The 26,870-nt window shown below is 47.2% G+C and overlaps 11 protein-coding genes across 11 annotated transcripts; 6 read left to right on the forward strand and 5 right to left on the reverse strand.

Annotated features, from left to right (window-relative positions):
* Positions 1-362: 362 nt before the first annotated feature.
* M431DRAFT_546870 (hypothetical protein) lies at positions 363-1,616 on the forward strand (the record flags this gene model as incomplete). Its single annotated transcript, XM_024921233.1, has 3 exons — positions 363-508; positions 620-1,362; positions 1,429-1,616. The coding sequence occupies 3 exons, from the start codon at positions 363-365 to the stop codon at positions 1,611-1,613; spliced, it is 1,074 nt and encodes a 357-aa protein (XP_024768161.1).
* A 796-nt stretch (positions 1,617-2,412) lies between these two features.
* Positions 2,413-2,753, forward strand: M431DRAFT_501193 (hypothetical protein; the record flags this gene model as incomplete). The annotated part of the gene is made up of 2 exons (XM_024917993.1): positions 2,413-2,530; positions 2,614-2,753. The coding sequence occupies 2 exons, from the start codon at positions 2,413-2,415 to the stop codon at positions 2,751-2,753; spliced, it is 258 nt and encodes an 85-aa protein (XP_024768162.1).
* A 997-nt stretch (positions 2,754-3,750) lies between these two features.
* Positions 3,751-4,111, forward strand: M431DRAFT_10929 (hypothetical protein; the record flags this gene model as incomplete). The annotated part of the gene is made up of 2 exons (XM_024911706.1): positions 3,751-3,913; positions 3,993-4,111. The coding sequence occupies 2 exons, from the start codon at positions 3,751-3,753 to the stop codon at positions 4,109-4,111; spliced, it is 282 nt and encodes a 93-aa protein (XP_024768163.1).
* A 465-nt stretch (positions 4,112-4,576) lies between these two features.
* On the reverse strand, positions 4,577-6,405 carry M431DRAFT_487723 (hypothetical protein; the record flags this gene model as incomplete). The annotated part of the gene is made up of 3 exons (XM_024916498.1): positions 4,577-4,669; positions 4,773-6,309; positions 6,380-6,405. 3 exons carry the CDS (start codon positions 6,403-6,405, stop codon positions 4,577-4,579), a joined length of 1,656 nt encoding a protein of 551 aa, XP_024768164.1.
* A 1,921-nt stretch (positions 6,406-8,326) lies between these two features.
* Positions 8,327-10,004, reverse strand: M431DRAFT_501196 (hypothetical protein; the record flags this gene model as incomplete). Its single annotated transcript, XM_024917994.1, has 2 exons — positions 8,327-9,009; positions 9,074-10,004. The coding sequence occupies 2 exons, from the start codon at positions 10,002-10,004 to the stop codon at positions 8,327-8,329; spliced, it is 1,614 nt and encodes a 537-aa protein (XP_024768165.1).
* Positions 10,005-10,011: 7 nt separating this feature from the next.
* Positions 10,012-10,758, reverse strand: M431DRAFT_100059 (hypothetical protein; the record flags this gene model as incomplete). Its single annotated transcript, XM_024911156.1, has 3 exons — positions 10,012-10,231; positions 10,294-10,487; positions 10,552-10,758. The coding sequence occupies 3 exons, from the start codon at positions 10,756-10,758 to the stop codon at positions 10,012-10,014; spliced, it is 621 nt and encodes a 206-aa protein (XP_024768166.1).
* Positions 10,759-11,080: 322 nt separating this feature from the next.
* M431DRAFT_128340 (hypothetical protein) lies at positions 11,081-12,273 on the forward strand (the record flags this gene model as incomplete). The annotated part of the gene is made up of 3 exons (XM_024912367.1): positions 11,081-11,218; positions 11,298-12,000; positions 12,058-12,273. The coding sequence occupies 3 exons, from the start codon at positions 11,081-11,083 to the stop codon at positions 12,171-12,173; spliced, it is 957 nt and encodes a 318-aa protein (XP_024768167.1). The 3' UTR covers positions 12,174-12,273.
* A 236-nt stretch (positions 12,274-12,509) lies between these two features.
* M431DRAFT_513714 (hypothetical protein) lies at positions 12,510-14,789 on the reverse strand. Its single transcript, XM_024920081.1, has one exon. It carries the CDS (start codon positions 14,601-14,603, stop codon positions 12,747-12,749), a length of 1,857 nt encoding a protein of 618 aa, XP_024768168.1. The 5' UTR covers positions 14,604-14,789; the 3' UTR covers positions 12,510-12,746.
* A 656-nt stretch (positions 14,790-15,445) lies between these two features.
* Positions 15,446-17,237, forward strand: M431DRAFT_99853 (hypothetical protein; the record flags this gene model as incomplete). Its single annotated transcript, XM_024925201.1, has 5 exons — positions 15,446-15,653; positions 15,718-16,556; positions 16,628-16,738; positions 16,822-16,988; positions 17,069-17,237. 5 exons carry the CDS (start codon positions 15,446-15,448, stop codon positions 17,235-17,237), a joined length of 1,494 nt encoding a protein of 497 aa, XP_024768169.1.
* Positions 17,238-17,940: 703 nt separating this feature from the next.
* On the forward strand, positions 17,941-19,664 carry M431DRAFT_513716 (hypothetical protein). Its single transcript, XM_024920082.1, has 6 exons — positions 17,941-18,103; positions 18,216-18,232; positions 18,292-18,377; positions 18,480-18,747; positions 18,839-19,301; positions 19,436-19,664. The coding sequence occupies exons 1-6, from the start codon at positions 17,996-17,998 to the stop codon at positions 19,556-19,558; spliced, it is 1,065 nt and encodes a 354-aa protein (XP_024768170.1). The 5' UTR covers positions 17,941-17,995; the 3' UTR covers positions 19,559-19,664.
* A 436-nt stretch (positions 19,665-20,100) lies between these two features.
* On the reverse strand, positions 20,101-26,002 carry M431DRAFT_546880 (hypothetical protein; the record flags this gene model as incomplete). Its single annotated transcript, XM_024921234.1, has 8 exons — positions 20,101-22,518; positions 22,579-22,921; positions 22,978-23,553; positions 23,609-23,633; positions 23,694-24,134; positions 24,184-24,385; positions 24,443-24,884; positions 25,128-26,002. The coding sequence occupies 8 exons, from the start codon at positions 26,000-26,002 to the stop codon at positions 20,101-20,103; spliced, it is 5,322 nt and encodes a 1,773-aa protein (XP_024768171.1).
* Positions 26,003-26,870: the final 868 nt, after the last annotated feature.

Below are 26,870 nucleotides of genomic sequence, written 5' to 3' on the forward strand. Positions count from 1 at the left end.
TAAGCATAATGCAAAGTTGCCCGTCGTAAGCACCAGCCCTGCACATGGTGCGGTTGCTTTCGGATCCGAAATCCTCAAGGTATTCAACCCCTCTTCCACTATCTTTCGTTGTTCGGATCCGGTCAATTTTCCTCAGCTAGCCCACCAACCCCCAATTCTCGCTTCCGAATTGATTAGAGACATGTTGCTTATGCGTAGTACACTGAGGAAATCTTGGTAGCTCATTATTAATAGATGTTATCTACAATGATCCATAATAAGGTGCACTTGTTTAAATGAAGATTCGTATTGCTTTACTTCAAAATCATTACTCTAGTTCATCACCCAAGTTAACAATTCAGTATTGCAGAGACACTTCCAAAATGACCGCGCAAATCCCTGGCGTCCAAACAGCAGCTCTAATCAAGAATCCTGGTTCAAATGCAAGAATAGAAATCCGCCATGACTATCCTGTCCCACAACCTGGGAAAAATGAAGTCTTACTGAAGATGGAATGCTCAGGAATCTGGTAAGTGTGTGTCATAGAAGCGAATGAAGCACCGAGTCATGAGCAATCTTCTCTTTCATACTATGCTGAATATAGATGGCTGACTTGATATGGCCTTTTGGTGAACCTCAGCTACTCAGATATTTACATATATACGGGAAACAACCCCCATTACGACGAAGTCCCCTGTCATGAAGGAATTGGCCAAGTCGTGCAGCTTGGTCCCGACGCTGCGGATACTCTTCTTGGTCAGAGGGTTGGCCTTGGATGGATTTACAGTGTGTGCGGCCACTGTTACAATTGCAAAGCAGGTCTTGATAATTGGTGTATAAACCAACTCAATACCGGCACTGATAGACCAGGTACTATGCAGCAGTATGTTGTTGCAAACGCGGATTACTTGATGCCAATTCCAGATGAATTGTCGTCCTTCCACGCCGCCCCGTTTCTCTGCGGTGGCATTACCATGGTTGGGGCCTTATCCCTATCCGACGATGCTCTTGCGGATGGTGACACTTTGGTGATCTCCGGATCCGGAGGCGGTTTAGGGCACTTAGGACTTCAACTTGCCTCTAACATGAAGAGCCACAAGCGTTTAAACATCATCGCAATCGACACCGGATCGACCAAGCAAAAACTCAGTCTCGAGCTTGGAGCAGACACCTTTATCGACTTCAAGACAGAGGATGTTATCAAAAGGGTGATGGAACTGACAAATGGTAAAGGTGCCGACGTGGCTATAGTTGTCCCAGCAGCAACTGAAGCCTTTGATCAGGCACTGAAGTATCTAAAATTTACAGGAACGATGGTCTGTGCTGGTATTACCAGAATGGATTATCGTCTCCCGATATCTCCTACTGAGCTCGAATATAGAGGTAAGCGAGACTATTAGAAAGAAGGGGGTGATATATTAGAAGACTTATGCTGATGCGAGTTCACAGGGTTGGTTATTAAAGCCTGTAATGTAGGATCTGAAAAACAGCTCAAAGACTTGCTCATCTCAGCTAGCAAGAAAGAAGTGGTTCCAAAAGTTGAAGTCTTCGAGTTTTCGAAAACTGGAGAGCTATTCGAACGAGTGAAGCGCGGTGATATTGTCGGTCGCTTCGTTGTCCAAATACCTCAGTAGTAGTCTAGCTAGTATATCCTTTACTCGTTTACTTTCAACAGAACTTGTACTTGGCTATAGATATAAGGTAGAAACTGTAACAACAAAATGGCAAAGCTAACCCAACTATACATATATATATCTGTCGGTTAGATATCTAGAATTGACAAGTCCTGGCTGGTATTCGTCACACTGTAGCCACAATGAGCACCTAGTAAACTACTTTGGCTAACAGGCAGGCAGGAGTCATAAATCCCCTGATGTCTCTTTACAGAATGGCCTTAGAAGAATATCGATTGTTCTTAGTCTATTATGAGGAAAGGCAAAGAGAATAGACTTACGCTACGATGGTAATGACTTACGTCGTATTCGTCCATATACCGAAGAAATATGAGGCTATTTGCAACAAGTTAATTGCCACTGACTTGGCATCATGTGATCGAGAAATATCATTGACTAGCAATAATTCCCATACTTTTAATGATATGATCAATGCAGGTGTCATTGAGCGTCATCAACCCCATCACAATTGCCAGGTTAAGTTTATAAGGAAAGTAAATGATAACCGTCATTAAGAGTGGCTCTTCAAGTTGAGCCGGACTCGTGCGTCATTTATGAATCATGGCTATGCGCCATCAAGCACTTCGCTCCTACCACATTAATATGACAGCAAAATAATATTCTATATAAGATTTGGCTTTTATATATTTCGAATTGTTTTAAATGCATCTAGTCATCAAATAACTCCTAAAGCTTTTTAACAACATTTTCTCTCTAATTGAATCCAACTTGCGTAGCATCGGAAAGAAATCCAAGAACCATGTCATCTCAGACTCAACCAAAACCGAGTCTATCAGACACCGCACCAAAAATGGATGCTAATGATACAAAGCCCAAGATGTTTGACAAGGAAGGTGCCATTGGTCAACACTTCACAGGTACGTTGACAGACCTCATCATACAGAATTTCCCTCTCTTTTGGTACGAAGTGTGATACTTATTCGTCTCTCGTGCATTGTAGAAGAGGGTGCTATTGGAGGGATGGGGCAAAAAGTAGGAGGGCCTTTCGGCAAGGAAGGAATGATTGGCGAGCATTTCACAGCAGAGGGCAGTGTGGGAGGTACAGTTCAATCAATGATGGGCGGAAAGAAGAGTGCATGAAAATGCCTTATGATGAGAGGAATGAAGCTAGTTAAGCAGATTGGTCAACTTGAGGTTTTTAGGAGGCTTTAGTTCCCACGTAAACCATTATCCTTGCCTACGATATTGCTCGCATTGTATTCATCAGTGAGTATTTTGATGATTGAGCCCGCCATACGTGAGGCCAACGTCACCATGAACCATTTATTGCAAACTTGTAGAACATTGATATGCCAACATATTCATTATTGTGGCTTTCCCTATCTAAAGGGAAGCGATAATACTTGTCCATCTACATGTTATTGAAAGACCAAGTAGATATTGAACGGTCGGTCACTCACGATTCCGTACCACTGCTTTTCCTCTTTTTCTTTCAATGCCCTTTCTAAGTCGTCATAGTTGTAGTATGACGCTCAGATTGTTCAGAATACGGCTTAGCTGTTTTATAATATCGTCATGCATTTCTTTCAAAGGGATCATATAATATTAATATCGACACTGATTTACCGAATTCTTCCTTTGCATATCAATGAGAGCCGTTTCCTGTTGAGGACGAAACCATATCTAAAAGGATTAGTGGAACCAACTTGGATATGGGAAAGCTCGCGCAATTCCGACACATAAAAGTGTCCGGGCTTAGCGGAAGCCACGCTCAAGGCGTCATGGATCCTCAAGTAGCGCATCCGTAGACACCGATTGATCCTACTTTGTTCATTACACATTGATTCGCATCCAGATCGAAAGAACTCGATAGAATTTACTTTTGCACTTCTCACAGTCAAAAGCCACAATGGCGCGAACTCGGAAAGTTCCCGTTCTTCGCGTCAGCGGTAGTTATATGCTCACATGTGAATCTGCATCAAGTGATGTCAGGACAGCTCGACCTACATTAATCTACAACTATAAATACTGCTACCTGCGTCAACGAGAAGCTGTAAAATAAAGGCGATTTTGATTCAACTGATACTGAAATCTTTTTTAATTAAAATTTTACTCTCAGAAGGCATTGATATACGCTATGTCTGAATACGCATCGGAACAAATAGACAACGTCCCAGAGGGACAATTCCAAGATGACTCGTATGTAACGGGCGGGAAAGAGTCAATTCCCGTGCAAAGCAATAATGCTCCACTTGAGGATCCGATTCAGGCATCTTCAGCAGACACCGATCAGCAGCTGGGTAGGTACCCTTTGTCTTCTCTCTGTGCAATTACTATGTTGTTATTTAACTGTTTGTTGCATTTGTTAATCTGATGCAGAGCAAGACGATAAGGAAGCAATTGATAAGTCCAACATTATTGACGAAAGGACTCGAGGCTCTAAGCCGAGAAGGTCGTATGAGGAGCCTGGAGATGATCCAATCGGAATGACTGAATAAGGAAACTCGCGCGATCAGTGGAATTTGTTTACGCAAACGCATAGATAGACACAGGTTCTAGACTCCGTATATGCACTAGTCAACGGCAACAATATAATCCACTTGTGAATCGACGTGGAAACATCCCTTAGCCTATATCTCACAGTGAATTAAGCCATAGGTAACATACCCACGGATAAAATCGCGGAGATTCAGGCTAGCTATATCGCAAGCTATAATAAAAAACTTTCGAAATTATTATTCGAGGGTAGTAACTGATATAGCCTATCTTATAAATTCCAAAGTATAACCACTTGCACGAAATCCCGTCTTACTCTGCCTCAGTTACATATTTGGTGATTTCATGACTTTCATGACTGATGGAGCAAGACACAGACTGAAGCGAAGCTATTCAATGGTGTAACTGTTCAAATTTCCTTAAGTTAAATAATGCGTTGTCAATAGATATGCATATGCTTCTGTAAATCAACCTTGTACAGGATGGACTTGTAAGAACTGCTGTGCTGCTGCCATTTCCTCAGCTGACGGTAAGTTCGCAATCATGAGGTATAAGACATCCTTCACCAATCCGTTAGTAAAATTTATATTATTAAAGGATAATTAACGTTGAAGCCTGTCATAATATAAATGGTAATAGAGGTAGATAGGAAGTTGAACGAACCTCATGCATAATTTTCCTGAGGCCCCGGATCAGAGCTCCTGGTCCAACGGTATTCAGGATTGTCGGCCCGCGCTGCTCTCTTCTCTGTGACCTACGGTCACGTCTCGCGGCCTTTCGATCGCGTCTGGCCTGCTTTCGGTCGCTGACTCCGCCTCCGATAGCACCACCTGTTAGTAAAGCTAAGAGACTGCCACTGCTAGCTGGATGGTTCGGATCTGCGTAACGTGAATGGAACTCTGGCTTGACGTTCAATTGAGCGAGACGACTCTCCGGATGCATATTGGCGTACTGAGCCTGGGACCTCTTATCCATATACTCCATTGCGAATATCATGCTACGCATCATACCATTTGGCTGTTTCTTCCCAACCTCTTCAACTGCCTGCCTACCTTCAGCAGAGTCGGCAAGCTTGTCCAGAGTTGGAAACACCAGAGGTGCCGACTCAGGCCACTCAAAATTTGTTGTCCCGTGTGAAGCCTGCATCTTGTTGCTAATGCCGCCGCCCATTCCAGGTCGAGGACCTGAAGCGTTTTGCGTAGCTTGCTCCAGTGCTGCATCAAAAGTGACTTGCGTGACGACCTCACCAGGCCGGCTTGGCTTCCAGGTCATGACAATAGCTATGAGCCCACGTGGTCGAAAGAATTCAGCATTCATTTTGTTTAAAAATGTATTAGTTTTAGACCGGCTGTGCGCTTGAAGGCTAACTTGAGTGGTGACCTGAGCGGCAATAGAAACGGCAATGGTGATGGGCTCAGGAACGTGCTGCACAGCAATAGCTGCCACATTGATAGCGTTGATCCACGGAGATGGCGCCGTCGCCATATTCAGCTGCTTGATAAAGTCGATAAAAGTCGCCTGGTCGATACCCACGTTTTGGAGCAGCGGTGCGTACGCGTGGATAAAGCCGCGGGCCCGCTCTCCTGGTCGCCGTTGTGGGAGGATAACCGGCATAGGCAATCCGTGTTGCTGAATCTTTTGGTTTGACGGTAACGCATGACTTCGAACGAAACCATCTGCCATGGCTTGGACATCAAGGTCTTGCTCCATGATAGTAGCATAATCAGGTGGTGGTTCCAGTTGTTGCTGCGCAGCATCAAGTTCCCATTGTGCCTCTTCTAAATCTCGTGCCGTCTTTTGATCAACATTAATTGGGCCGGAATTCTCTTCACTATCAGAAGAGTCATCGTCATCGTGTTCATGAGAACTGTGACGCTTCTCATCTGGGAATCCCCTTGACGAATCTTCTGGATGCGCTTCGTTGTGAATTGCCCTAGAGCTTTCCCCTGCTGTTGAACTTTCCCCGGTGGCAGCAGCCGCTGATGCTTTTGCCTTTTTCTTCTCTTGATGATTGTGGTAACTTTCAGAGGCGAGCCCAATGCCGGCAGCAACACCCCTCACGAGACCACTCACAAGTCCTTTGCGCTGTCGACCTCCGGTGCTACTCTGCGAGTGGGAGCTCAACTGTGATGACGACCCACGTCTGTTGTCGTCATATTGGCCATATACACCTCCAGCTCCATTACCTGGTTGTAGATAACTAGACAAAATATGAGAACTCAATTCATAATATCAAGTTTTGCATCCCGTTGAGAAAATGGCATTCATACCCGTTGTGGCTATATTGACCAGACATGATTGGGTAGTGTCTGAGTTGCAGCGTAAAGCCAATATGAGATGAGATGTAGTTTAAAATCTCTTGCGTTCCTGGATGACAGAGAACTTTTAGAGAAATAAATTACATCGCCGATAAAATAGCCATTACTTAAGAGGGATTTAGTCCCTTATCTAGATGAGGCCGTGATGATCCTTCAGACGGGCGGAGCGGCACACGCTGCGGGGTAGCTCATTGACAAAGAGTATTGCTGCGGGGGCTGTACCTTTTTGCTAGGGGGGCTGTATTGGACGTACCTTTGAAAATTTTGAAGTCTCTATGTTTTAATAGTTTAAAATCACTATATAAAATAAATAATAAAATTATTTAAAAAATATATTAATATATATAAATACTTAAAGCTTATCAAAATACTTTTATAAATATTTTTTATAAATTATATTCAATAGAAAAATTAAGAAGAAATAGTAGTATTTTTATAGTAATTTTTTTTAATATAAAAAATAAAAATTTAAGGTAACTTTTAAGAAAAATAAATAATTTATTATATAAATAATATATAATATTTAAATTTTTATTATTATTTTTTATAATTAACTAAAAGAAACTAGTTTTAAATAAAAACTATATTTTCTAAGTTATTTATTAATAAAAAATTAAAATTAAAATTTAAATATTAAATTTAATTATGTAAATATTTAATTTATTCATTATTTATATTCTATATAATTTTCTTTTATTTTTAAAAGCCTATTGAAAGTTGGTTTGGTTTTGGAACTAATAGATCCACTTTCCTAATTGGGTTAAATACAGCCCCCTTGGCAAAAAACGTACAGCCCCTGCAGCAATACTCTTGACAAAACCTCAATCATTTGCTGGTTCTTACGCCAGTGACGTGATGCTATTTGATGGCCATTCTTAAATTCCATGTAGCTTCTTAGCGCATAGGGATAGGATTCATGAGAAACAAAAGTACGCGTAAGCGTTAAAGAGTAGTTGGAGACTATGTTATCGTGTTACGAGTCAGATATGTAGTTAGTTTCATTCCATAATCGTAGTCAACAGCACCGTTAACTTAAAAAGGAAGAAATTTCGAGCCAATAGTGTAAGCATGTTTGATGAGGCACTTGCTCTCATTCAAACAATTCTTGCAGACTTCCATGAAATTTTGTTGCTTTTCATCTCGGGTCATTTTACTAAAATAGCACATGCATAGCGCTAACAGCCTTCTATCGAATGAAATACTTAATTGGGACGCAACTGATCGGAAGTATTGTATCACCAGTTCCCGGTGCTAGATTCCTAATACCATAATAATATTTACTACGGAACTCCTATCTTACTGCGGAACTCCTACCTGACTGCGGAACTCCCACTTACTGCGGAGTGAAAAGTTCTTTATGTGGTAAATATGACATTGCTATCAGTACCGGAAGTCCGGCTTAGGTAGCATCTCAGATTCGTATTAGACGATATCACATCTATTACAAGTCTTCTTGAAAAAAACAGGAAATGCGTCTTTTAGCGATTCATGCCACAGGTGAATCAAAAACACGCCAGCCAGAATTTCAGCGACCTTGGCACTAGTCATAACAAAAGTCCTGTGAAGAAAGATCATCCCCACTCTCAGAATCGAACTAACTCTTACACGAGTTGATAGATATATCCAGTAGCATTCGAGAAAGAAAGAACTAGAGCTAGCACGAGCCTCATGGCCGACAAGACCGTGCCTTGGACCCAATTGTAATTGGGGGGCCGACCCCGAGCTCATCATAATTTTGGTGTTTCAAGGGCTATGCTACAGGTAGAGGACTGTTACGGTTGATCTGACTCACTACCTTATCTGCATGGCAAACATTGATACCAAACCTCCGAAACCCCAAAATGTACCCGCAGGTTAATTGAACAAACTCTTTTCTATTTCGCTCTGCAGTTCTCACATCTAAGATCTTGTACTAAGCACTACTGAAGGTCCAGCGAAGAGTGTCTTTGCTAGGCAACCGAGTCCTGCTTCGTCAATATTGGTAAAAGTAGGAGCCGGTGGATTTGAACCGGTGATATCATTACTTGACTCCTCGGAATTCGTGGTTTCGTTATTTGTTCGACGATCATTACGGGTTACTTGCTGATGTTGTTGTCCTCCCGGGGTGCTCAAACCGCTCGTAGCCGGCTCACGTAGTGTATCCGATGCTGTATCAAAATGATGGCTACCGGCACTCAGTGTCTCATACAAGAGCTTCTTTACTCTCTGTACTGACTGCAAGCACTGGGGAATTTCATCAAGCGCATCAAACACGATTCGACAAAAGTTATCGAACGCGTCTTGTGTTATCTCGTCTCGCTTCAGATAGTCAAGCAAAACATGACTAGCTAGCTGTAATGATGCGAGAATGTGGTGTGGATAAGGATCCAAGCTGATCAGTGAGAAGCGCTTCCGGCTGTGTTGGGTCCCGTCTTGGCCAAGAGCCACCTGACAGCTGAGACCAAAGCTGATCGTGCTGAAAATGGTGTGAACAGACTCGCGACGAACGGCATCAAACTCTGGAACGATATCTGTCCGTTCCGTAGATACAGCTAGGCTACACAGAAGTAATAGGCCCATATAGTAGTGCAATTGAAGAAGGTCTACTGCATGTTAGCTTGGAAGCTCTTACACGCAATGATAGACATTGTAGGTTGCTATACTTACAATAACACAATCGAGCATCCTTGCTGAAAAAGAGAATGTGCTTCTCACAGGCTGCAAGAAGGGGTTTGAAGGTTCTATTGAAGCGATCCAGAGCCTCAGCAATGAGGGTTTCCAGCCTTGTTATGACAGCTTCTCCATAGCCATGATTGATAGCTTCTCGCAGAGCTCCGATTATTTTCCAGACGTATCCTTTCCAGGTGGATGCCCGGTGAACAACATATAGCGTAGCCTGACTTGTCGGGACAAACCCATTCTGTCTCCATGACTCTGTACTTTCATGGAATAGTTGAACTCGAGCTTTCATAAGGCGGAAGACTGGCTCTTCTTCAAAGCCAAACACGCCACTGCAGAGGATAGAAGGACACCCTCTAGTCATAGATGAAGAGGTATCAAACACCACCCCAGCCCAGTACATCATATTCTCGGCATGGATAAAATCTTCATTCACAGGGGTGTGGATAATAGGAGTTTCTCCGTCGCTTCTACCAACCGAAAGGCCAGTACCGGAAAATCTGATATCGCGTCGTTTTACTCTTAGTCTGTGGATTTGGCGAAGCGCCATATCAATGCTAACCTCGCCAGCGCTGTGAGCATTCTCGACATCCACGGAAGCTCCTTTAGGAATTGGAGTTAGTCCGAACAGATACAAAGCCAAAGCTGTTTGATAGCTGAGCTTGTCAAAAACGGACATGATTCTGGACTTGGCATTGGTCCAGAGGTGTTCGCCAAGTCGCAGAAGCTGCTGGCCATCCCCTGCAGTATCCGTGACTAACGGTAGCCAGCGGAAAGAGAACGAATGCACTGCGGAGATTAATGCTAGTTGGACGGCGCGATCGCCTCTCGGGCAGTGCCAGCCATGACGGTGTGGGACATGGTTGTCAGTTCTACAGGTGCAATTGGCCCAATCAAGTGAAACAGCTAGCTGAAGCATTGTGAGATTAGACATCTATTTCCACAATTAGTACGAAGTGTGTGGAATGTGTGTTAATCATGGAATAGAGAAGGTAATTCACATGATCAGGCACCACATAGGGACTGCAGTCCGGGCCGGTCCAGAGAGTAAGAACAGGCTCGAATATCAGACTGAAAACTGTCCATAGGTGGTCATGTAGTACCCTGGCCTCAGTTTGCTGGAATAATTCAGAACTGGGTATGATCCTATCAAGCCGAGGATAAGAAACTGAATAATCAGCAGTAGAGAGTTAAGAATCTGGACGTACTGGGTATGGTCATTAGTCTCTGCAGTTGCAGCTGGCTCTGCTTCGTCATGTTGTATCTCTTCAGAAGGCTCTGGGCTATTGGTTACATGTGTCCTAGTGAGCGCTCTTCTGGAACGACCAGTTGCCGAACGAGTTCTTGGCCTGTTGACATCTCCTACAGCAGCCACATCCCTGTTTCCACGATCCCGAATCCACTAAGATGAATCATCATCATCAGAATGGCAACTCGGTGATTAGCAACCAAAGGATTAGACTTACCTCGTAGGTGCACGTCAGAGAGCGCTTTGAGCAGTTCGTACATTGAACGCGCGATGACGACGAACCCGCGTCGGGACTACCGGAAGTCGTTTCCTGGTTCCTTTGTAATTGAGACGCATCGCATGCAATACGCGATTTACGACAGTAGTCGCAGCTGGAGAACTGTCGCCTGCGTGCAGACTCGGTTCCGAGTCTGCCTGCGACCATGGTGGAAGCTGTGTAGGGGTAATTGGATTGCTAAGCAGCATTCTGCGAATAATGGAGCGGGAAAAAAAAACAGACTTGAATCTCGGATCCGAACCGCGCAACATCATTCCATCCCAGGCTAGCCAAAGTTCCACGCCACCACTGAATTCAGCTGTGGCGCCCAGTATTCCGGTCTACTGCCATATGTATAGCAAATATTGTCAATTGAATCATCGCAAAAAAAACATGTATATAAGATGCGAAACCCCTTCTTTAGGGGATACATCTTTATTCCATAGGTAACATCTATTCTATGCAAGATAAACAGTTTCCAATTCTCACAATGTCTGCGCAAAACGTATCTCTGCCGTTTGACGAATGGCGTTCAATTCGAGTCAAGACGGCGGACACAAGCTTTTTCGCCCGCTATGATGGCACAGGACCGGCCGTTCTGCTATTACACGGATGTCCACAACATTCCGTACGTCCAACATACTTTTTTTTCCATTCACACTTGCTTCCTATCAATTTAAACAATCGACTAAACTAATATGGTGTAGCTCATGTGGCACAAAGTAGGCCCGTTGCTTTCGTCCAAATATACAGTCATCGCCCCCGACCTGCCAGGTATGGGTCAGTCAACCCTGAGTGAATCGGGCAACTATACTTCCGCATCGGCCGCAGAAGCTATTATCGCACTGTTGGATTTCTTGCGTATCGAGAAAGTGGCCGTATTCGGTTACGACAAAGGTGCTTCTGTGGGATCTGTGCTCGCATGGAAGTACGCGGATCGCGTGGCGTCTTTGAGCGTGGGAGAATACGCCCTCCCAGCGTATGGACACGAAGTTTTCCAAAACCCAGATCCTTCGAGAAACCTATACGGGCACTGGCACCTGGCTCTCTTTACTGTCCCTGAGGCAGCCGAATTCCTTATCCGCGGACGTGAGAAAGAATTTCTCAATTGGTATTTCTGGCATAGCGCCTATGCGGCTGGCGCTCTCATATCCCCTGATCACGTCGAGCGTTACGCTGCATCTTTAGGAAAGCCAGGATACTTGCGCGCCATGACCGAGTTCCTCAACGGGAATATCTGGCGCGAGATGGAGTATTTCAAACCGCTCAGAGAAACCCCCATTCAGGTTCCCGTGAATGTGCTTTGGGGAGAAGCCAGCGGGGTTTCTGATGAAATTAACCAGAGCCTCTGGGGACCGACGGCAGTTTCTGTCAAGACGGTGTATGTGCCAAAAGCTGGACATTGGTTAGGTGAGTTTTGACTGAATGAGTTCTCGTGTGGAGGATATGTCATTGACAATTTAATAGCGGACGAAAACCCAAAGTGGTTAGCAGCCTTCATCGACAAAAATGCTGCTAATGCTGGAATTGAACCTTCTGCCGTCGACCTGAGCTATTTGGATGATCAACTGACCATGATTTGATATTCTGCATAGAGGGACGGCTTCTCAGCCGTGAGAGATTGGGATATTTCTGGCAAGTGCAATTTATTTACAGAACTGCTCATAGACATATATAATCTAGAAAAAAAATAGAAGTTATTCATGTTGGATACGCATTTAGAGCTGGTGTCAGCAAGCTTCAGAGGTGCAGTCTTCGGAACCGAGAATGCAGCCAGTAGTAGCATTCGGAGTGTCATGTTGGAGATTTAACCATTGGCTGTACCCCCTGATCCGCCCGCATCTTTTGTGCAGACAAGACGTTGGCACCAAAAACAATTACTATCAAGATAACTGCCGGAATTCTCACAGCAAGGGCTACCAGGAACGAGTTTGTTGACAAGAATTGAAACCAATACTGCGTGTATGCTATGTACAGACTCATTTATACACCTCAAGGAAATCGTTAATCGTGACACTATCCTAAGTACGCCTTGGTGGCGTCGATCAGCCGCCTGCCCTAGCTGTAAACGTGCAAGCTCCCGCCTGCAGGCCCTGAGATAAACAACTTGCATCTGACAACCTTGAACTTCCCCAAAACGACATGAATCTTCAACTTCACCACATGCTGCACTCTCCCCCACACATACAATCATTGCTCAGATTCAACGCATCGGCGCCAATCAGCTGTCGGAGATTCGCTGCTGTTCGTCGCAACTGGCCGCACAATGACTGCGCAGCGCTTGAATAAGCAACTTGCAGGCGTGCGTGAGCCTGCTTCGCACCGCTGCCGCCCGTTGCCATGGCCGCAAAACACTGTCCGTACACCTTCTCACGATCCGCGTGGTTGAGGTGCGCCATGTCTCGGCCGCGGTACCGGGGCAGCTCTTGGCAGCGCGATCTGATGCCGTCCCGGATGCTGATGAGAGCCGCGGCGTCGTCGGCAGTGATTCGTCGGTCTCCGCAGATGGAGGCCAGCACGGCATGGGCCTCGCACGAGTTCGACGAAGCCTCATTGGAGCACGCACACAGATCACCGCCGGTCCGCTCAAACGTTGCACAAGCGGCGCCGGCAACGGCACCGACGTCAATGGCGCCGCGCGTGTCTCGGAGCACAACCGCCTCGAGGGCGTCGCACACAATGTCCATGCAGGCGGCCACACCCTCATATCCAGACGTGGCCCCCACGGCAAAGTAGGCGTTGTCTGCGCATCCCATCCGCGTATCGCCGCACAGATCGCCTGCGTCGTGCCCAAGCGCAGCTGCAACGTACAGCCAAGATGGCAGCTTTTCCTCCCAATTGGGGCCGCTGGCCAGTTCGTAGTGCATCAGGACGTCCCAATGCGCCGCAAAGGCCCAAGCACGAAGCGTCAGGCCCCGGACCAACCCCAAACTCGACACACACCCGGCGTGCCAGTCCAGGATCGTTGGCCATCGGATCACGAGCTCCGTGATGGCAACTGCCCAACGACCCAGGCTTCCATGGCGTGCAATGTCGGCAGCAAATGGCGTAAAATCACTGTCTCGAACGTTTCCATGGTCCAATGCGGTGAGATAGGCTCCGAGTGCCGCCAACTCCAGCCCTTCGATCAGCGTGTAGATGTGGTTGTTCATGAAGAAGTAATGCAGCATCATGGTTTCGACGGAGCCACGCGCACCCTTTGGCACCTCTTTACTGGCTTGGCCGCTCTCCTTTTCGATATGGCGAAGACCAGGTCCGGCCAGCCACATTGCGTCGGCGAAGATCTGAGGCGTCGCGCCCGTCCACAAAGTACGTTCGTATGCCAATTCGATCTCCGCTCCGGTGGGAGCGCGCGAGCGGACCGCCTTTTCCTTGGAAGGGGCATCTGCTGCTGCGACGGCTTGGGCTTGGGCTTGGGCTTGGGCTGCGGATGCTTCAAGCAGCTTTGTCGATGATCTGAGCTGTCTAGTCGATACGATGGGTTGTTTCTTTACTGGCTTGGACTGTTTCTTGATGCCAGCTTGTCGAGTCAGTGTGCTGGGCTTGTGCTGTTTGGCTGACTTGGGTCGTTTCGTCAACGCCCCAATGGCGACCTCGATGGACAGGGATTGTGACTGTCCAGACGTCTCTAGCTTCTGATTGCCGCAAGAGCACCAATGAGCTATGGGACCACGGTCGTCCTCGATCGGCCGGCTGCGCTTATACCCGCTTACTAGTCCCTTCTCCACCGGCTTCCCGCGCAGCTCTTTGATTGCGAGATCCAACGCCCAATCGGCCCAACCATTCTTCAGCACATACAAAGAGAGCATCTCACACATATCCGCCATGTGTGATTTGTCACCGCAAGATGGTGCGCGCTCCACCTTTCCGTGGTGCACAACCCTTCCCCTCCCGTCAAGCCACCGCAGAACGACCGTTGTGTCGCTCTTTGCGAGCTCCTCTCGCAGCTGCTTCAGAAACTTGATGGGGAGGGGTCTCTGCACTCCAGCGGCACACCCGACGCACATCTTCATGTCGTTCCAGCAGACGCTCATCCTACAGACCTGGCATAAGGTGATATTGGTGATGTCAATGTCACCCTGCCCAACAGCAGCCCCATATGAGTCGCCTTCTGCAGCAGGCCAAGAAGGGTGGCCACCATCTTCCAGCTTAGGCATCTTGCTTAATTTATTTTCAGGTACGCCCTCACCAATGTGAAAGAAATGTGTGCCTGCTTGTGCTTGATCTCTCTTCTACCGTCTGATTGGAAGTAAATACTGCCACTTATATACCTCTTCTTTTTGATCACCGCTATCTTGGCAAGCGGGACGGTTCCCAGTTATAATTGGGATGGTGCTTCCGTGAAGGACCCACGGTTATCAGCTCACCGACGCCGGGGTTGCAGAAGCGAGTTGGCTCTTCTCCGATGTTCCATTGGCCAGTCCAGACCATCGTCCCATGTATGCTTTTGCTTCAATCCTGATTTAATGTCGGTTTTACGTGATATATGCTGTTGGTTGCTGTTCGTGGGGGTCTAATGTCGGGCGGACTGGATATCACTTCCACGCGGAACACCATGATTGGCTTCTGCGTACGCAATATCTGTCTGTTTATCCCGGTTTCCTTGCAGGCCGCTGTCACCGCAGCTTAGTGCTGCTTTTGTGCTTTCTGTCATAATTACGAGCGTCATTGCGGAGGGTCTCTTCCTCTCGTGTTCTAAGCTACTGCTTTAGGTGCATATTATTGGCCTCTAGCCACATGTCTGTAATTGACTTGTATTTATTTGCCTCATCAGCCAGCCTGATTTGCCATTATCAATGGCGTAGTCCCGGTTGATGTTTTGCTCTAACCTGGCATTACCAACAGCATCATCATCATGGAGGACCTGCTTCGCCTCTGGGTCGCCCTCGCGGGCCTCGGCGTGTATCTCAGTCTTAGGACCGTATATCGCCTCTATTTCCATCCGTTGGCTCATATCCCTGGCCCTAAGCTGACAGCATGCTCGCACCTATACGAATTCTATTACAATGTCATTCGTCCGGGCCAGTTTCTGTTCAAGATTGAGGAGATGCACAAACAATATGGTCAGATGCCGTGGGCAATTCCCTTGAGCGACCAAGCACACTGACAAGTCTTGGGATGAAACAGGTCCCATAGTGCGCATCAACCCAAGGGAAGTTCATGTTAGTGACCCGGACTTTTACGACGAAATCTATGCCTCGAGCAGTCGCAGGCGAGACAAGGACCCAAAATACGTCCCTACATATGCCTTGCCCGGCTCCATGGTGGCGGCCGTGAGCCACGAGCAGCATCGCTTCCGACGGGGCATTCTCAAAGACTTCTTTTCTCGACGATCTGTCGCGGAACTGTCCGACTCTGTGAATGAGCGGGTGCAGAAGCTCATGACTCGTCTGGAGGTGGCCCGAATTAACCAGACCATCATATCTCTTGATGATGCCTTCTCAGCGCTGACATCCGACATCGTCACAGCATACTGCTGCGGTAAAGATTGGGACTTCATTGAAGATGAAAACTTCCGCAGTGACGTCCGCAATGCTGCCGAGAATGCCATAGAGTTCACACACATCTCCCGCTTTGTTCCCTGGCTAGTGTACGCAATGAGTGCCCTCTCCCCACAAATGATGGCAAAGGTCATGCCAGGTAAGGCGAAGCTTTTCGAATTTCTCGAAGCCTTCTTGGAGTATGGAAAGAATGAGGCGTACGTGGGAAAGAGAAAGACAATGGTAGCCACTTTGGCGGACCCAAGTATTCCGGAAAAAGAGAGAGACTACTATCGGCTGAGAGACGAGACATTTGGCCTCCTTGCTGCTGGCACAGAAACCACCGCGCGAGTGCTCACTGCCGCTTCCTTTTACCTGGCAAACGATCCCAGAGTGCGCGAGACGATCCAGGCAGAGCTCAAGCAGGCGATGCCTACGCTGGATAGCAGGCCGACATGGGCTGAGCTTGAACAGTTGCCCTATTTGGTACGTTACACAACATGTCTCCAACGGCTTCAAATGGATGATATGACATGGGGCTCACTACTTACCGCCAGAGTGCCTTTATCAACGAATGCTTGCGGTTAGCTTATGGAATAACTGCACGCCTTCCACGGGTAGCGCCAACAGAAGCTCTACAGTACAAGGAATACACAATTCCCCCGGGAGTGAGTGACGAGTCCCCAGCACAATTCCCCTCTTTTTTCCCTCGTTTCTTGGCTTCACCGTCTAACCTACAATCCGAAAAAAGACCCCCGTCAGCAGTTCCACATACTTTATCCACGGCAACGCGTCCGTCTTTCCAGAACCGGCCACGTTCCGCCCCGAGAGATGGATCGAGGCAGCGGAAAGAGGAGACAACCTCAAGAGATATCTGGTTACATTTAACCGAGGGACCAGAGGTTGCATTGGCATCAAGTATGCAATACCTTACACTAAATTCACAAACCCTGGTTGCATATTCCGCGCTGACTAACTGACTCCATCTGTCTACCTAGTCTTGCCTACCTCGAATTGTTCCTCACAATTGCCCATTTCGCCCGTCGGTTCAACCTGGAGTTGCACGATACGGTGCAGGAAGACTTGCGCATTGTCCGGGACATGACCATGGGCGTGACCAGGCGAGGAGGCATCAAGGTCTACGCCAGACTGTTGCCGGTTGAATGAGTAGCTATGATACTATGATATGATGATGATTCCCCTGACTTGGATCTTTGCTAGGGGCCGCCGCGCCCGCCGTGACAAAATAGAGCGCAATTTCGCGCAACTCGAGAGAAGATCCGCGGGCAGCTTATACGAGTAGCTACTATGTTAGCTGCCAAATTCTCAAACATCCATGGACCCAACTAACTTTTGCCTGCTTGTGAAAAGCGGCTTCTAATTTTATTGCGGGGAGAGTCTGTCACTGGCCATTAGCTAATCATTCCCAGTATCCCGGATTCGCAACCCGTGCTGATTCCAAGAGCTTGGCAGCCAGTGATATTTTGAGCTCGCAAGTAAGACATGTGCCGCCTCAAATCCTACGATTGCCTCCCATTGGTTACCAGGCCAAAGGGCTTCTCCAAACCCTGTCCCGCAGTGTCTGGCGGTGTGAAATTTTGTTCTACTTTAGTGCTGGTAACCAGAAACGGATAGCCCTTCTCTCGGGCTGAAAGCCACTGTATAAACCCCGGATTCATTTCTCGCTCTGCCCTTCGTCTCGTGCTTGCGGCCTGTCGGACTGTACGGATTTGCCCGTCGCTGCCCCACTGTCGACTGGCCTCTTTGCAGCTGAGAAAAAGCCCCCCTGGCTAGCGGATTCTCAGCTTGTTTAAAATGGTGCCCCTTGTGGTGGTTCCGGTTTCGTTTCAGTTGCCAGTCCCATCACCATCTCCATCAAACCACTGCCGTGAAACCAAACTCACAGATTGTACAGTAACGACGCAATGGGAACCTCCGGAAACCATGCGGGTGATAACCCCAATCGAAACTCTCTGCTCGACCTCAAGAACTTCCAGTTCACCTTTGACGTCTCCAATTTTATTGAGCCCGATGTAGGTTGCCGCATCTCTGCTGGATCCGTGGCTGCTAGCTATTGGCTGCGGCCCTGCTCCATCTTCACACATATCATGTTGTTGGATGCGATACTTACGCGACATCGTGCAGTCACCGTCGGGACTAGTGTACGCGGATTGTGACATCTTCGCCGTGCCCGCAGACCTCTAACCCGTGCTTGCATTAGAGACGACGGCTCCATGTCGCTGTCCGAGAGCGTGAGAGACTATCCACACGAGTTTGGCCGCACCTATCACGCATACCGAGCAGGATGTAGGCTATGCTACAACCCCTCCCCCTCGTCCCCTCGCCCTCGTTTACATGTCCCGTTATCTTTTGTCTGCATCAAGCCAAAGCTGACCGCAGTGCCCGCAGCATATGCCTACCCCAACGATATTCCTGAACAGGAACGACTTGCGTTCCAGGGCCCCATTATCAGGAACCTCTTCGAGGGCAGGCTGTACTTTGCCCCGCTCTCGCCGGCGAAGCCTCCGCAGTTCATCCTCGATGTCGCCACGGGGGTTGGCGATTGGGCCATCGAGATGGGCGACCTATTCCCCTCGTCCGAGGTTGTCGGCACAGACCTCTCGCCGATCCAGCCCGACATGGTGCCTCCGAATGTCAACTTTTATGTCGAAGACGCGTAGGTGATGACCAGACAGAATTCGCGAGTGAGAGAGACAAAGAGCTCTAGTCAGCAAAACCCACACTAACTCGTCCCGCGCGCCTTGCAGAAGAGAGACATGGGACTACACGGACAAGTTTGGCTACATACATACCCGGCTCACTGCGGGCAGCTGGGGCAATTTCCAGAAAGAAGTCGCCGAGCAGGCCTTCCAAGCCCTCGAGCCCGGCGGTTGGCTCGAGTCCCAGGAGGTCGAGGCCGTCTTCGCATGTGACGACGGCACGCTGGACCCAGCCGGGCCAATGTGCACTTGGCTCCACGAGATGAGAGTCGCCGCCGAGGACTTCCAGCGCCCTGCCATCCTGGGCTCCACCCTCAAAGAGGTATTCGAGAGCGTCGGCTTCATTGACGTGCAACAGGCCATCTTCAAGATGCCCATGAACCCGTGGCCCAAGGACGAGCGCCTCAAGGAGATTGGACGCATGTGGGGAGAGAACTTTTCGCAGGGCCTCAATGGCTTCTCCATCCAGCTCATGAACAAAGTGTTTGGCCGGACCCCGGCTGAGATTGAGGTCAGTACAGGGCTCCAATGTTTTCTTTCTCGTCTTACCAACGCCGCCGCGCCATGCATGTACTTGCAGGTGAACCCTGCAGTGGTGAACTTGACGTCAGGCCATTCGCTGACTTCGTTTTACTCTCATTTTAGCTCTCTCTGGTCAAGATCCGAGAGGAACTGGCGGACCCGCGGGTGCATGCTTACATGCCCGTGTTCGTGGTGTGGGGGAGAAAGCCGTTTGCTGGAGAGCAATCAAATACCATGATGACTTAGAGGTGAAAATAAAATTGACGGACAAAAAAAACAAAACATGTGTGTATATGGTTCAATTCCGCAAGGAGGAAAATTTTCTGTATTATCAGGAGTATTTAACGAGTTATAATTAGGTATATGGGTCGATAATAATAGATACGGGTTCCGGGAAACGAAGTGGGATAACAAGTATTCTCATAATATCGCCAACCAGGTAACAAGGTGAGACGAGAAAATGGACCAAAGGCTGCGTCATACATGGGAAGGCTGCAATTTCCCAATAACCGTTCAAGAGGATAGATGTATGTGATAATACTAGCAGCTAATCACATCATTCACATACTATAACGACCTTCGACTAATAGGGTAGCTTGCAATAAGTATCGCATTTGGCTGCCAACGTCAATACTCTTCATTTTTAACATATTGATGCCAAGTATATACCTGAGTTATACTGCATATCGTTCAATTCCTAGATGAATTTGCCAATCCTCTTCAACATTGTACGTTATGAAATTCCTTTACAGACCTCTGAGCGCTCTATGTACATAGAGATTGTTATTTTACCTTTTCGCGCCAGCTTCCTTCAATCGGGAAACAATTCTCACATGTCCACCTTTAGCAGCAAGTTGCAAAGCAGTTTCGTCTTTTGATCCAGCAGCCGCATTCACATCGGCCCCAGCAGCTAAGAGTCTTTCGACAACTTTGAGATGACCCCCTCGAGAGGCTGCTTGCAAGGCCATCTGGCCCCTCCATCTATTATTGGGCGTGTTTATCTCGAATCCAGCGGCAAGAAGCATCTCAACAACACTGAGATGACCGCCTTGAGAAGCAGCTCGTAAAGCATCACCCCATTTGCCGTTCTCATATACATCAGCTCCAGCAGCCAGCAGCCTCTTAACAACATCAAGATGACCACCTTTACAAGCGGATTGTAAGGCAGTTGCAATTGTAGATACACTGTGTGTATTTACTTTAGCCCCGGCAGCTAAAAGCCTCTCAACGACATTAAGGTGGCCTCCTTCAGAAGCTCCCTCTAAGGCTGATCGACCATACCGTTCATATTGAGGATGTACAGAGGCTCCGGCATCCAGGAGTCTGTCAACAATATCAAGATGACCCCATTGAGAAGCGGAGTATAAAGCGGATTCGACATCCCATGCAGAGCTCATAATTGCTTCAGAGTCATAAGCCAAGAGACTCTCAACAATATTAATATGACCCCGGTGAGACGCAGTCTGTAGTGCCAGTTTCCGATCTAAACCAGCAGCTAACAGCAGCTTCATGAGATCTTGATTGCCACTTTCAGAAGCTGCAAGTAGTGCTGGCCGTTGATCAATATCAGCAGCTAACAGAAGCCTTAATATATGTTGGTCGCGGTTTTCAATAGCAGCCTGCAATAGAGGCTGACCATCTACACCGGCATGTAACAGAAACTTGATGAGATCTTGATCGTGGCTTTTGATAGCAGCCTGCAATAGAGGTTGACCATCGACATCGGGATGTAACAGGACCCAGGTGATACTCTCATCGCGACTTTTGATAGCAGCCTGCAGTAAAGGCCGAACATCTAAGCCAGCATCTAACAGGGTCCTGAAGGTAGTTAGGTCGTTCTTTTCAATAGCAGCCTTCAGTAGAGGCTGACCATCTACACCAGCATCCAGCAGAAACTTTACGAGATCTTGATCGTGGCTTTCAATGACAACCTGCAGTAAAGATTGCCCATCTACACCGGCATCTAACAAAGACGTAACGGCAGAGACGTCTCCACTTCTAGCAATAGCATATACTGCAACTTGACCATCTATACCAGCAGCTAATAGGTGTGTGACAACACTTTGTTGACCACTACGCGCGGCAGCTTGTAGAGCAACCTGGCCATCTACTCCGGCGGCTAAGAGGGCCTTGATTGTGTCTGGATAGTCGTTGTTGGCAGCGTTCAGTAGTGCAGTCTGGCCATCTGCACCAGCGATTAATAAAGATTTGATGGTATTCTGATGGCCTCTTTTAGCAGCAGTCTGTAGTGCGGGTTGGCCATCCACACCGGCAGCTAACAAAAGTTTCATGGTACGTTGGTCACGCTCTTCAATAGCGGCCTGTAAAAGAGGTTGGCCATCTACACCAGCGTCTAACAGAGCCCTGGCGGTAGTTTGGTCGTTGTCTCTAAGAGCAATCTGCAGTAGCGGCCGACCATCAACCCCAGTAATCAATATGCGCTTGATGACTTTTCGATCGCCACTGTGAATAGCGGCCTGGAGAGCATTCTGGCCATCTGCTCCAGCGGCTAATAGTCTGTCCAGAACATCAAGGTGGCCGAGCTGAACCGCTAGCTCGCAACCTTGGTCTATTATAATATCTGACTTTTCGTGCTCGATAAGGATATCAAGCAGCGTAATGTCTTCATGAATCGCTGCACTCTGCATGAGGTGCCCTCGGTACGAGCTTGAAAGCATGCTGGCGAGGAGAAAGAGTCGTATAAGTGCATAATGGTGAAACTTTTGGGCCCAATCTAGTATCGGTCCGATGCTTTCATAGAAAGACTGTTCAGTCCATGGATTTTTCACGAGATCATGTCCCTCAACAATCATTTTTCCCCATAAATCCCATGTGTTCGATTTTCCTTTCTGAAACATTGTCGTATGATAAATCCAGTGAATTGATGCATATCCTAGGAAAGGATGCCCTACAAGCATCCGTTCTTTCTCATCTCCCGTATCGTCTCGTTGGAAGGAGCCTAGAGCTTCAATAGCATTGGATGCTGTTGAGCCTCCTCTGATGTTCAAATTGAGCTTCAAGAGGGTAGGAATAGACGGGAACGCCTTCCATCTTGGTGCCAGAGCTGTTCCTGCTATAGCTATAGGTGGCATAGGTGGCAATGGTTGCTGTCGTCTGGCTAGAGTTGTCTTGAAATCATTGAAGTTCAGATACGTAACGCATATCTCGCCAAGATAGTGATCGGCATCTTCGAGATTCAGATGGAACTGGTTATGTCGAGATTTAGACGACCTCTCAATGAAAAATTACTGGACAGTTTGATGCACAAATTGAACTGTTTTCAATTCCTCGTCGACATGAACGAGGTTTTCACACCATGAGCTGATGTGCGCAATGCCGTTAGATCGTCGTTCTGTCCTTGAGTATTCCTGTCCGATTTCAACGAAGATGACTTCTTCTAGCTGATTGAGGGACAGAGGCTCTTTTGCAGCAATCACCAATCGGAAAATACGCTTTGCGATATCTTCGTTCCTCCGAGAAACGATTCGGTCGATGGCCCGATTGAATGTTTCCTCCAAGTCCTTTGGGAAGTTTCGAATAGCTGTTCGAATGTCCTCATCACAATGCTGTAAACAAAGCTCATTTACTTGGAATACAACCCAGAGAAACCTATATGGATCAGCATATGAATAAATGAATATATCTTATAAGTTCCAATAACTCACATGCCATTTGCCCCACCTGAGAGTGCCACTTTAATATCTTCGATGAGGTCGGGGTCGCTAACTATAAGCTCTTCGGTTTTCAGTTTTTCCTGCACGATGCCTTCAACGTACGTTGCGATGTCGGATTGAGCTGACGAGCAGTCCATAAGAATCTGTTTCAGAGTCGAAAATTTTATTTGAACCTCTCTGGAGACACTATCGCGACCAGCGAGGAAAAGCTTTATGTTCGACCTGACTTTCATAACTGAGTGGAGAGACTCAAGAAGATCGTGGCGCTCCGATTGTGTACACTCATCTAGCCCATCTATCACGATATAGAGGGTTTTAAATTCTGCAGCTATACTTTGCAACAACTTTTCAATGTCCTTGAGTCCTGACGCCAAGTTGAGTTGCATATTATCCAATAGCGTTTCGACCTTTGCAAAAATGTCGGATACGTTTAGCATCTGTCGAATGATTGACTTGAGTATGACCTCAGCCTTTAAGGACTGTCGATCATCAAATCGTACGAAGAAGAAGCTGATGAAAACATCCGGATTGCGCTTTTTCGTTAACAGTTTTTCTATGACACTCGCCCTATAGATTTTCATTAAACAACATGCTTAACAAGTTATTATTTCGGTGCACTCACGTAAGAGTTGTTTTGCCCGAACCGACTATAAATTGTCAACAAACGTGGTTGTAAACAGCGTTATAATGAGAATATTTGAACTTACTCTTTCCCAAGCACCATAACAAAGGAGATTCTCGGCTACTGATCCACGCGTTAAACTCATCTGTATGAAAAAGCCACTCCAATGTACCTCTATATCGCTTCCGACAGCTTTGTTTAAATGGAGTCAAGTAGTCACAAATCGACAAAGAGTCAAGCAGCCGTTGTTTTCTTTCCTTTGCTTGTCTTTCGTCATTTTGCGTCTGCCATGATTCCATCTTATCATGCATGCCTCCTTTCACGCGAAAACCCCATGGTCGTTTTTCTTTGTTTGAACCCTCTTCCATTTCCAAGCTTCGAAGCTGTTGGTTTTGATAATGGGCTTCTGTTTTGGCGAGTGATAGCGCATCTTTGACATACCTACTTCGTCTTTCAAGGTCCTCTGCATCCTGCTGAAAGCCCCTATCAAGTGATTCTCGGGGAGAGGTGAAGAGGTATTCTGACCCTTCTTTTTGTTAATTGAGTTTGCAGCAGATTGCGGCATCCTAACTTACATGAACGTGGGGTGGTTTCTACTGCTTCTACCGCGCGCGTGCAACAACGAATGAGCGATGCATAGAAATCATGAAGGGCATCCTGAAGCCGTAGTGAAGATGAATAAAATATTTCATAATCTGTCCACCGTGGGCAAATTCTCCCAAGATCCATGAAGAATTTTGAGAGAGCCTCATCATATGTTACGGACTTGACAGTCACCTAGTGGCATAAGCATCAATATGGCAATGGCTATTTCAATTTAAGGGATAAGCTTACTAGCATTGTCAGTTTCACGCTCCCCCATAGGGTAGAAGCGATTCCCAGGTGCGTTGAATCAGCTGGTTCGACAGCCGCGGAAAAGTCTCGAACAGACTGAAGAACTGAATGGAGCCTGCTGGCTATGCTACACCCCTTTCTATTCCTATTCAGCGAGTCGAGCTCAGCAGTAAATACTAGCACGGCAATGGCATCTGGCACCACCTTGATGCTTTGTAATTCGTGTTGTTGGTCATCAGTAAGGACCCTTTGAAAATTGAAGATGCTATCCCGCAGTGTTTGAGTTGCAGTCGAAATTGTGCTACCAGGAATATGCTTGGACGACGGTTTTCGCGCACCATAACGGGTCACCTCACGCCGTGCGAGAACAATCTGGCCATGTTGAGTAGAACCTAATGCCATGTCAACATAGTCATTCGAGTGGGCGACATTTTCAATCTCACTAGCATTGGACGTAGATAGTTGAGTATGATCTTCTACGGTGTACCGTGCTAACATAGCTTTGACGGCAGCTGCCGCGGTTGCTGCAGCAAATGGCTGCCAAATCTTGTTCTTGTGGCTATCTGAATAGTCACAAATGCCTTTGACGACGATACAGGGGCACTCGTCCCAAAGGCCAGCCCCTTCCATTTCGAAAGCTATGATGTTATATTGTTTGGCAATTTGGTCACGATGATCGCCAGACTTCATCACAGTATCCGCTGATGCAACACGCCCGATGAAAATATCTGGACATTGCGCCTCCTCCCATGACAAGTCTCGTTTTCTTTCCAAACGGTGTCTCTGGACCAGCTTCTTCTCGTCGCATCCTAGTTCAGAGCAGGATGACTGTGCAGCATTGTCGCAATAGCTCTCAGTTTCGCAACATGGATCCCCCGATGGTCCTCCTCGGTGTTTGTGGCGGTACGTCGCGACGAAGAGCTTATCTTCGGAGAAACCAGGATAACGGTAACTGTACTGATAATTCTTCAGAACAGCTGCACCTTGCAAAGCTTTCAAATGCCTAGCGGTGTTCTGTCGCAGATCGGCCTTCCCAGTGTCAGATTTAAAATAAGCGAGGAGTGTACGGATGTCTTTGTTCGGTAGACTCTGGGTGGCCACGGCCGTTTCCTTAGGTATAAACTCCCCGGGATATTGTCTGCCAACATCATACTGAATTATGGCTTCACCAATAGCCACATCGCCAAGGAGTGCCTCATGTGTACCAAGGATGGGAACCCCGCCACAGACTCCCACGAGGAACGCAATTCTCAAGTTCGAATAGCTTGTCCGCAGACTTGCTGCTGAACCGGCGACTGCGGCTTTGCCCATATTTGGCAGAAGCATGAGCACCACGTTGTGCATGCCGATCCTCCCATTTCTATATATGTTGGTATCCCCAGATGTTCGCCCATATTGTTTACCATTCTGGTCCCAGAATTCATCAACGATAAGTGTGGCGGCATCGTATTCGAGTGATAGGGCACAAATAATAGCTATCTGAAAGTCCCTCCGATGAGATGGGCGACGGTAGGTGTATTCAGAGCCGCTTGATGAGGGAGAGCCGGAAGAAACTGACATATTTGGCTGATACTAGATGTGATGTAGATAACAGCTAAAGCCAATGTCGCATTCCGAGTGATTTATTGTACTCATTGGGGCCCTGTAGCAGTACGAAGCTGTGGTTATCTGGCGGAACGAGAAAACTGAGCAACCGCGGTCCTTGCAGCCAGTTGAAGCGATTTGCATTACGTTGACCTAGGTGCGATCGAGTCTGCGGCCAAAAAAATGTGGTCATATCTCGAATATCCTTCAGTCGCAACAAGATTTGAGAGAGGAGAAAGTAATGCTAGAAAAACCCCTATTTGTGGGCGGTTACGGTGAGGCTCAACGTCAAGGATTATGGAAGCCTGATTGGTGATTGGCAGACTGATGCCTAGTCCCAATATTGTGTCGCATCAGCATCAGCTTTGACACAAGGAGGAAATCACACATTCATTCATTACAGGAATATTTGTTGAACTCGAGTCTCGAACTTATTGAGATGATAAGATTAGGAATATAGCGAACGAGACACAGATGACATCCAACCCAGCAGAGATACCTGTGCCTTGCGAGGAAGACAGGTCTTCGACAGCCACACCCGAAATCTTGGCCTCAGCATTGGTTTGAAGGGAAATGAACGATATCTTAGGAGAGTGCATACAGCAATGAGTGAGTTTAGGTTGTCTCTTCTTGGCACTCAAGTAAAATAATAGTTTAGCGCACAAGGTGATAAGTAAGAAGAAACTCTAAAGTTTCGCCATGTGGTTCACTCTTATTCTACGTCTAAATATGTCGTTCTTACTGATCATTTGCTCGTTGGTCTATGAAGTATCTACATTGGGGACTAGTGTCTATCTATATTGTATTTTGAAGCCATTTTTCATTTTAGCTATACTGAACACAT

This window comes from Trichoderma harzianum (genome assembly GCF_003025095.1).
Source record: "Trichoderma harzianum CBS 226.95 unplaced genomic scaffold M431scaffold_25, whole genome shotgun sequence".
NCBI lineage: Eukaryota > Fungi > Ascomycota > Sordariomycetes > Hypocreales > Hypocreaceae > Trichoderma > Trichoderma harzianum.

Coding starts and splice junctions, on each gene's coding strand:
- M431DRAFT_513714 (XM_024920081.1), bottom strand. CDS start 14,603: ATGAAGATGTGCGTCGGGTGTGCCGCTGGAGTGCAGAGACCCCTCCCC.
- M431DRAFT_513716 (XM_024920082.1), top strand. CDS start 17,996: ATGGGAACCTCCGGAAACCATGCGGGTGATAACCCCAATCGAAACTCT. Junction 18,378..18,479: donor TCACGCATACCGAGCAGGAT/GTAGGCTATGCT, acceptor CAGTGCCCGCAG/CATATGCCTACCCCAACGAT. Junction 19,302..19,435: donor GGACCCCGGCTGAGATTGAG/GTCAGTACAGGG, acceptor CTCTCATTTTAG/CTCTCTCTGGTCAAGATCCG.